The sequence below is a fragment of the Penaeus japonicus genome, unplaced genomic scaffold (assembly GCF_977035675.1).
Source record: "Penaeus japonicus unplaced genomic scaffold, GWHDUDI00000001_assembly GWHDUDI00000008, whole genome shotgun sequence".
Taxonomy (NCBI): domain Eukaryota; kingdom Metazoa; phylum Arthropoda; class Malacostraca; order Decapoda; family Penaeidae; genus Penaeus; species Penaeus japonicus.
Genome location: NW_028234410.1, coordinates 8,386,329 through 8,396,328, shown reverse-complemented (window position 1 = coordinate 8,396,328; position 10,000 = coordinate 8,386,329). Strand labels below are relative to the sequence as shown.

Here is a 10,000-nt window from a genome sequence, read left to right as displayed (position 1 = left end):
TTAAAATCGATATTAGCTGGGAAACCCTCTCACTCTGTACCCGTTCAGTGTTACTCTCATGCAAATATTTTCATACACTAAGAAAAATACGAGATAAAACTGATGCAATTGCTGCCAAGCTATGATGTGACCCTGTGAAGACATAATTTGATAATGTTTTTAATTATTGATGTGCGTGGTTTAAACTAAATGATAATAAATACTTACGAGACGTTCCGTTAAAGTAAGAAGGATACCTATACTCTATATGTAATTATCCTTAAAATTCAATAAAATTTATGAGTTCAGATCAGGGTGTGGAAGAAAAAAACGAAAGAAATCCGATCTCTGTGTGTACCCAAAGGCAATATGGCTTCCCTCGTTTCAATAAAAAATGTATCTGTAGATATTATTCTGCCTCGCATTTACCAATTGTTATATCTGACCAACTCTATTGAGAACGATCATTTTCTCAATCGAAAAATTTGAGAAAATCCGAATCTCTCAAAAGCTAAAGCGAACCCAGTACAAGCTTCTCCGACCAATCAGAACTCCGCTTAGGGAGAGGACACCTCAAGAGCCAATCGAAAGCGGGGAGACAAGGCGTCTGGGCAGAAACGGACCAATCAGCGTGCGCCTGAGGTGTCTTAGCAGCCCCCTCGTGCCGTGTTGGCTGGAAGAGCAAGAGCCGAGTGTAGGAAAACATCAGGGACGGGGGATTCACCCAAAGAACCACCCATTTTCCATCTGTACCACCATGGCGGACCCGGAGACACAAGCCAAGCCTGAAGAACAACCCAAGGCACCTGCTAAGGAGAAAGAAGTCCTTGGTAAGTGGGAGGGAACGAGAGAAATAAGGGGAGAAGTGAGTGCGACCGGCGGGAGAGAGGGAGAGTCATGGCGTGTTGAGCACGTGGTGTTTTCTGGCGAGTCTGAGGTTACGGTGAGTTTTTGGGCTTCTCGTGCCCCATGGAGGGCCTGGCTGGCTGTATTTCACTGCCGGGACTGTGTGCCAATTCCCCTCGTGGTTGGAAGTTGGAAAAGACGAAATGATATAATGGAAGAAAAAAAGTGAATTACCACTGTCGCCTCTTTCGTGTGTATTTTTATCGTGTTCCTCAATGTGCATTTGTGGAAAATGGATTTTATACTCCGACTGGGGAGAATGAGGGAATTTAGGCACGTGCAGAGGTAAGTTCAGGAAATTAAAGGTCGAGGTTGTCACTGAAGTTCGTTAAATTGTATATTTGCGAGTTGCTACGATTTAATGAAGTTAGATTGTAATTATTTGGAGCGGCGTGTTTTAGAGTAAAGTGGTGGATTGTCATCGAAATAATACTTTTATCCAGGTCCTGATTAAAGTTCGATGGTAATTTTAATGTCTTTTTTTTTCATTTAGTGTTCCATGCAAAGTTTGAGGGTAGCTACTAGGGTAGAGTAGGGTCAACTCTGGGCCACGTTTGGGTGGTGAATATTTTCGTGTGATTTTTGTTGGTTTTGTTCAATCTTAATAGTCGTCATAGTCTTGTAGTCAGTGTTAGGTCTACTGTCTTGTCCAACCCAATGGTGTGGTGCCAGGTAATTACTAGGGATAGTATACTTCAAGCTTTAGAAAAGGTCAACAAATCATCTTCACATTAATTCTAAGAAGGCAGAGTTTAGACTGGTTTTATACTTAACTGTATCATTAGAGAGGCCTATGAGCTTTATATTGTTTTATTAGGGTGGTTTGTTTTGGTGCTGCTGGCTTACTGACAGTGTTTAGCGATTCTGTCCAAAACGCGTCACTCGACTTGTTGTTGCGCCATTTTGGGAAGGCTAGCCTTGAATATAATTTAATTTAAACTCCTTAAGATTTAATTAATATCCAAAGCTTTGGCAATAATATGATGCCAAAGTGCAGCGCGTCATCAGCAGAACACGGCCCAAACAATTTTCTTGTCGCAAAGTTCGAGTTCATATTATTATAGAATTTTATCTTGGTCACAGGTTATTATATGCCTTTGGGTTATATTTTATTGAAAATTTGTTGCACTTTAGCATGGTATCATTTAGACTAACTTGAGATATGATTAAAAGCAAAAATGGAGGAGTTAAAGTTAGCATGAAGTTAGTAATCTAGGCAAGCCATCCGAGATAGGCATGAGAACCACAGTGAGCAAATACGTGTTGGGGGTGACCACCAGATAACCAATTCCGTCCACCTGGTAATTTTTAAATTTTTACCCTTGCTATATTTGTTCATCTAATTATAAATATCGATTATCATTAAATTTTCATAAACATACGGACAAGGGTGAATGGGTGGGATTGGGAAAAGCCTACAACTTGACTCTCAAATAAATGCTTGTAGAGCTATTGTGTGGAGGGGTGGTAATAAAATAGAACCATAGTGGACAGTGTACACACACAGATACACACCATGCATCAACAGCTTAATCTACAAGATAAAATTGTAGTGATGGCATAGCCAGAGCTTTTAAATGTTCTGGCAAAAAATAACAAACCTCCAACCCTCGGTTTCCTGCCAAGAGATTTCTTGAGGCGCGCAAAGTAATTGTGTGTGTGTGTGGGTAAATTAAATTATTAGGGGAGGGATCTCAATGTACCTTTTAGGAAATTTTGAAAATTCCCTTGGTGGCTCTCCAACTGGGATTATTCCAAATTCATTTTAAATTTGCCTTAAGGGTTGGAAAGTCGACTATCTTGAGTTTTGCCAGGTAGTGGTGCTATGTCGATCAGTTGCCACTCCCACTTCCATTACACTTTCAACAAGCCATTATTACAAAGTTATAACAAAGTAGTGCTTGGGGTGATTCTATGATTGACAAATGGCTTTGGAGGTCTTTTAGTTTATCTTGCCACAGTATACATGAGGGATTATTTGCATTTATTTCACAACTAAGACAGTGGTGGAGTTAGATTTGCAAAAAAAAATCACTATATTCACTGATCAAACTTCTATGTAAGTAGTGTTAAAATTCAGGATTATATGTCGGGTAATTTTCAGCAATTCTAAGCCGTGCAATTATTTTGGAAAATTCCTGTTACCCACTGGTTTTCATCCAAGTTAATTGTTACTGACCTTTTCGTCTGATTTTACCTGACGTATTATAAGCTATTGAGTTTGCAATTTTATCAAGTAAAACAAATTTTGATGGGTACAATAATTTAAAAAGCTGGAAGTAGCTTTTGCGCATGAAATTTATGTTCTGTAATGTGTGTTCTGTAATATCTTAAATTTTGGGTAACACATAATGACAATGATAACTTGTAAAAAGACAGCAGAGATTAGTTTTTGGAATTTAAATGTCTTTACATTTATCATGTTATGAATATATATAAGTATATTTTGTAATTCATCTTAACTCTGTGTGCAATCCATATTTTTAGAAATTTGTATAAAAAATGTATGTCCCAGATTGTATTGTGTGTAATCTTTGAAAATGGCCATCTGACCACTTAGCTCATCATCCCCCCCCCCCCCCCCTACAGTGGTCTCCTAGTATGCCAGAGCTTCATGACAATATTCATTAATATATATGTATTAGTATATGGTAATTAAGTAGTATATAACGTATATTATGCATATTGTATTTTCTAAAAGTTTTTGTAAAGTTTCTTTAATTTACATTTTCTGATGTGAAATTGAGCTAACAAGATTTTCCCCTTGGTAAGAAGAGGAGATACAGGTTGAATTGTTACTGTGGGATTTTTACTAGTTAATGAGGAATTAAGGTATTTAGGGGTTAACTTGGTTTGTGGCAAAATAAGGAAACATTGAAGTACATAAGACATTAATTTGTTATATGCAAGGCATAGATTTAACCCATTGCAGACAGGGCGCCTAATGACCTAACTGGTGGTCAGGACAGGAGGCCAACGACACTAGCGGCACCGGCTAAAAATTAGAGGGACAGGAAAGTGTTTTCTCCACCGTTTGGGTAGTGCAGATTAGCCCAAACAATACCTTTCCCTAAATCCATCATAAAATGTGGGTTTAGGCTGACTTTAGAACCCTGCAGCTCTGGAGCTAGCGCTACTACAGACATAATACTTCATGGCTGTGCGCTTCAACTGTTAGCAGAGCCTGATGTCGCGTCATGTATACATTGACTTCCGTCTTTTAGGCGCCTAAATTGTGCCGATGTGTTTGTCATGACTCGCATATGCAATGGGTTTAAGTGACTCTGTGTATTATCACCCGTGGAGCATAGTTATGTTTTTTCCAGTTTGTCAAATATGAAAATTCTGTGTAGAAATGCTAATTTAATAGTTTGATTTTCAGCCATTGAGTTGCTAACAAGTCTATTACTTAAAAGCCAGTGTTATACTAAATATCCATTACACTACTTAGCCTGATGGGGCCATTTTCTTTTCAGATTAACAGTTAGAATTGATCACTGCCTATCCAATGTATTAACTTTCCCAGATGAAATAGACTAACTATGCCATTGATTTTCCATGCTGACAATTGACTTATGGTACATGCATATGTCTTATATTCTGCATTTCTTTCGCTAATAAAACCCCAGGCATAGGGATGTCTTTTGCATCTGCTGGTCATTAAAACTTAATTTTACATGTGATGGAAGAGTAAAATTATCATAAATTATTGCAGTAATTTATTTATAGATATCCAGAGAACCCCATTCATATTAGTCTTAAGAATAGTTAATTATTTTCATGTGCTTTGAGTTAGGTATTAACTATAGTTATAAGTTGCATCTTAATGATCAAGAGTTGCAGGTCTTAATTTAACAAGATGGTTGCTAAGAATCAATAACTCGAAAGTTGTTAGTATAGTTAAGTATAAAGCACTTCATGTTATTCTTTACCAATTCTTCAATCTCCCTCTACCATGGCTTTTGCAACTGTGCTTTCCTCCGAGTAATGAATCACAGTTGATGTTACAAATGGTATCCAATCAAGCAAGGGTGGCACTGCCAAAACAAGTATTTTCATCAAACACATGCTAGAAGGGTAAGATGTTAAACTTAACCCTATCCCGATGGGCCCAGCAATAAGTGGAAACCCCATACGTCGGGCCTATGCAATATTGCATCAGGAATGTCACTGGTGCGTCGCCCCGTCATCGGCCATTTAGCCGTGTCACACGGGTGTGACGCACCGTCATCAAAGGGTTAATGGCCACCTAAAAATATGTATATGTATAGATCAGAGTTTCTGGAAAACTGCATGGTTATGAGTTTAGGAATGTTTGGATAGTCACTCTAATTAGTATTTCTTGTAAGTGGTCTTCATAAGGCAAATGTAAATATTAATGGTGCAACATTGTCTAATTTTGGAAGCAAATTGCAGTATCTGTTGGAAAAAAATATTACTTGTATTGGGAAGTACAAGATGGTCATAGTGGGATTATTTTTTGTCTTGTTTATTATGTATTCAAATATATTGGTGAATTTACACATGTAAAAAATTGTGATAGCATAAGAATGCAGTAAGATAGAGAAGAAAAAAAATAATGAAAAAAAAGTAACTGGACATATTTTGAGACTTCATAGTCAATATAAATGCTCAAAGACTATATAATCTAGTTAAACATTGTACTATATTTGTGCCCTCTCATCTTCCAGCCACCAAGGTAACCGGCACTGTGAAATGGTTCAACGTAAAGAGTGGCTACGGCTTCATCAACCGGCATGACACCAAGGAGGACGTGTTTGTCCACCAGTCAGCCATCACCAAGAACAATCCCAGGAAGTACGTGCGTTCAGTGGGCGACGGAGAGGAGGTGGAGTTCGACGTTGTGGTTGGCGAGAAGGGCAACGAGGCTGCCAATGTCACTGGGCCTGGTGGAGAGGCTGTGAAGGTACGCATAACCATAAGGCCTTGTTTTACAAGTGCCTGTACCCATTTATATGGGCATGTACTGCAAACCTCTTTTTGCGGCTTTCACAATTTTTTAATTTTCCATCTCCCTTTCCTTTTAGCCTGTCTTTAGATATTAGATTTATTATTGCTGTGTTGCTTTTGAGTCAGGATAATTCAGTGTTCCCTCCTAGCTAGTGCATGATAAGGATGGAGTGTCAGTGTGATAACATGATTAATGAACAAAAAAGGGATGATAACTTTTCAGCACTCCTCGTTTTGTAATTTTAAAGGTTTCTCACTTTTCACTTTTAATTCCCCCTGCATGTTATTTCCCATTTTCTTCAGTTAATGCATCAAATGATTCTCCCTCGCCCCCCTTTGTTTGCCCAAAATCCCAATTTCTTGTAATTTTCACCTTAGGGTTTCCCTTAAACCTCTCCTCAGTTTCTCCATGTTTGTGATGCTCTAAGTTCCTATTATGCACATCAGTGCTTGCCTATTTTTATTGCTTGGTAAAAAAAAGTATTTTCTAATTTATACATTTTCCCTTCTGCTTTCACCATTAGATTAGATTGCCTGTTTTGAATTATATATTTTCAAGTAATGCTTTTCAGTTCCACTTTTTTGGTCTTGTCTGATATAAACCTTCACAATTCAGCCAAACCTTTGATTTGTGTCAGCTTGTAAGATTGTTTGGCTGTTTCCTCTATGCATGCACATTGGTACTCAACTACTGTGAAGGTATGGCAGCAACTGCTGGATAATATGACCAGGTATTTGCTTTTGACAAACTTTTAATGTGATGCTTTTTTGTATGGATGTGAATATATTAATGACGAGCCTGTGGAAGAAAGGAAAGAGCCATGAACATACATTGGTCATTGTTCAGGCAATCGTAACATTACTTGGAAAGCATCCTCAGTCAAAGAACGAGATTTCTGTAGCATTGTGTACTTCCGCAGGGGTCGTCTTATGCTCATGACCGTGATGTTCCCCTGCAGGGGTCGCCCTACGCAGCAGACCGACGCCGAGGCTACCGCCGTCGCTACTATCGTCGTGCAGCTCCTGGAGAGGAAGGGGAAGAGGTCGAGGGAGGGGGAGAATTCACACCACAGGTGAGGGGTCGCGGCCGAGGTGGATTCCGCGGCCGTGCCCCTCGCAGGTTCTACCGTGGCCGCTACTTCGGGCGTGGTCGTGGCCGCGGAGCCGGACGCGGGGGCTATGACACTGGCTATGCCGACTATGAGGGAGAAATGATGGAGGGAGAAGCCATGCCCATGAGAGGCCGTGGAAGGGGACGAGGCCGCGGCAGGGGCAGAGGAGGGCGTACCCCACGTGGATACTTCCGCCGCTACTTCAGTGCTCCCCGACCACAGCAAGAGATGATGGCCGGCCCAGAGGAGGTCCCTCGCCGCAGATTCCGCCGCGGAGGCCGTGGGCGTGGGCGTGGCGGTCGCTTCAGTGGCGCTCCCGAGACCAGGGTAAGCAGTGGTGGCCAGGACCAACACGCTCACCTAATAGGTTTTGGAAGTTCGAAAGAAGAGTTCGCTCCTTCCACTCCATAAACCATTCCTCAAATGTTGAGGTTGTGGCATTTATGGAATAGGAAACTAGCCAAAATTTCAGTTGTGGATGGAAATATGATCTCTCCTTTCTCCTGGCAGATGTAGCTGCACTTCCCCACACACTGTGTAGACTATGTAGATATTAACACTAGCATGTCATATCTGGAGTCCTTCCCTTAGACTAAGGCATGTCCTCATACTGCATGTTTGCCTTACAGACATCGGAAACGCAGACACAGGTAGCGGCTGAGGGACAGAAGGCAAGTTTATCCTTCAACCTTTCCCTTACAGCTGGGCTGCCAGGTTGCATGGCTGGCCATAACAGGGGTTATGCTGTCTCAACACTTCTTTTATTTTATCCCAATGTCTTTAGTTTGATCATTCGTGTTGTTCCAGCTTTCGGGATGGTGTAGACCTTTTTCTTTAATTTTCTTAGTCAAAAATCTTTGGATGGCACTAACTGAAAGTTTGCCATGGCTGGGAATTTCAGTATTGCTTTTTGTTACTTAAAATAAGGGTTGATAGTGCTTGCTAGAGACCTCTCCCTCCCCATTTTATTTAATTTCATATTGCATAAAAGTTGGTTGCCCCTTTTCTCTACCCCCTCCATTAATGGTAAAGTTTTCCATACTAGTGTTTATACTTGCCTGCTGTTGTCCTGGATCATGAGTTACAATTGCAGTGTTGACAATCTAGTTTATTGATTAATCCTCCATTTTATATACTACAAAAATAGTGTAGGCTGAAACATAGCCAGGTAACATTTCACCCTGTCATACAGTTAACTTTCCTGCATAAAGTAATCTCTGAACAGTTAGGTGGTTTCTAGATTTTGGAATGCATGGTAGATTGAGCAGATCAGGTGAAGCTTTAAGTAGGATTTTTTTTTAATAGCTAGTGCACCTGTTTTTCATATAAAGGTTGCTATGCTTGCCCAGTTATGACTAGTTGATGATAACATGGAAGGCAGATAATTGCCTGATCCCATTATACAAGATATTTACAAAGTTTCATAGGCTGTTATCTGTATAAATGTCAGAACCTAGGACAGAATAGGTTGCATGCGGGAGCTGGAACACACTATTTGTCCATGTGGGTTTTAATTGGCTTGAGTATGCCCATTACTCTATATCCTGTCCTGTCTTTGCAAATGGCTAGCTTAGAATAAGGCTTTGCATGTGCTTTTTTCAGCCTGAAGCATCAGCAGAAGAGTGTAAAGAAGGAAATGTTGAGTCTGAGGGAGAGCAACCAGAAGCTCACACGGAAGCAGTGGTAAGACCACCACGCTTCCTTGGCTTCTCTCCCTCCTTCTGTTTTTGTGATCTTCACTGTATTTTTGTTTTGCTGTGACGGCTTTCTCTAGATTAAGAACCTTCCTAGCATAACTTCTCACTATACTGACAAATTGAATTATGATGATTTATTCTTAGTTTTGAACAAACAATAGGTTGGTCACTATTATATTTTACTAAAGGATCTTGAAATAGATATTTCTTGATCAAACAACAATTCTGTGATGATAATGTAACTATGTATTTACAGGGAGAGGGACAGCAGGGAGGTCAAGAAGGCCAAGCTGCACCTGCAGCACAGCCTCAGCAGCCAGTGGAGAACACAACTGCTGAAAGCTCTGCGTAAACCCGTAACCCAACTCCCCTTAAGTCAAGCCACCAAAGTTAAGAAGTCTAGTTTTTAAGTTTGACACTCATGGGTCCGCCGTGTCTCCTAATGCAGTGTCAGCCTTGAAAACTGGCCTTAAATGTAAGGTTGGGTGGGATTGTTGCTGAGCCACGCCCCAAGCCTAAACGCGCCTAGCAGGAGTCTCACCCACCACCCGGGACCCCAGCGGCACACAAACCACCAAGACGGAAGAAAGGGGCAGAGTAATGCAGAGCAGCGGCTTAATAACCAACACGCTGTTGCTCCCGGTTACCAGAAAGTCGGCTCTGACCACCTAAGAAGGAAAACCTTGCGTGTCCTCACTCCGGGTCCGGTAACAAAGAGGTCACACCAGAACAGACAAACCCACGGCCAAGGGTTGGAGTCACCGATATGATGGCCCTTTCTTTGTCACGCAACACCAATGATGACGCCATGCAGCAAATAACTACGATACTTATTGTCATATGGGTGGGGAATGAAGCATAGTTAATATAAATATGAATATGACTATACAATTCTTGTATGATTACAATGGGTGGTAAAAAAAAGGAAAAAAAGTTTAAGACAGCTGATTCCTCATGAAAGAAGTATTTTGATTCACTTGAAAGTCCATGGTGCTGAGGTGTGTTTGTTGCTGGTTGGGTTCCACCAAAAAAAGTGTAAAATCACAAGAGTTAACCTCATGCACATGTTTGATAAAGAACTCACCCCCAGTAGGCCCTGTGACGAGCCTGGGATGCCGCAACTAGGTCCTTATGGTACAAGACGCGAGTCTACCCATATACCCTTTTTATCATTGGTCGTCCTCTTCTAAAGGCTGGAGGATTGCAATGTTCTCAGTTCGGATTATTGTTGCAGGTGTCCTTGGGTTGACGTTTAGGGGTGTATCAGATGAATTTTAAGATCAGGTTTTAAAGTAATGACTACCAGCTTAACATAGCTAGGTATGGGCAATAGTG

At 40.8% G+C, this 10,000-nt stretch overlaps 1 protein-coding gene across 8 annotated transcripts in view; it reads left to right on the top strand.

Annotated features, from left to right (window-relative positions):
• Positions 1-664: 664 nt before the first annotated feature.
• Positions 665-10,000, top strand: part of LOC122249547 (uncharacterized) — a 9,496-nt gene continuing 160 nt past the window's right edge. The window contains exons 1-6 of one of the 8 annotated variants that reach the window (XM_043010512.2): positions 665-809; positions 5,577-5,812; positions 6,816-7,295; positions 7,598-7,639; positions 8,571-8,651; positions 8,922-10,000. The exon at positions 8,922-10,000 is cut by the window's right edge and continues 160 nt beyond it. In XM_043010512.2, the coding sequence (XP_042866446.1) occupies positions 737-809; positions 5,577-5,812; positions 6,816-7,295; positions 7,598-7,639; positions 8,571-8,651; positions 8,922-9,017 (1,008 nt within the window). In that variant the 5' untranslated portion in view covers positions 665-736 and the 3' untranslated portion in view covers positions 9,018-10,000. Of the gene's footprint in view, positions 810-5,576; positions 5,813-6,776; positions 7,296-7,597; positions 7,640-8,570; positions 8,652-8,921 lie in introns of all 8 variants that reach the window. The other 7 variants (XM_086539027.1, XM_043010513.2, XM_086539030.1 and 4 more) reach the window with 7 other exon arrangements.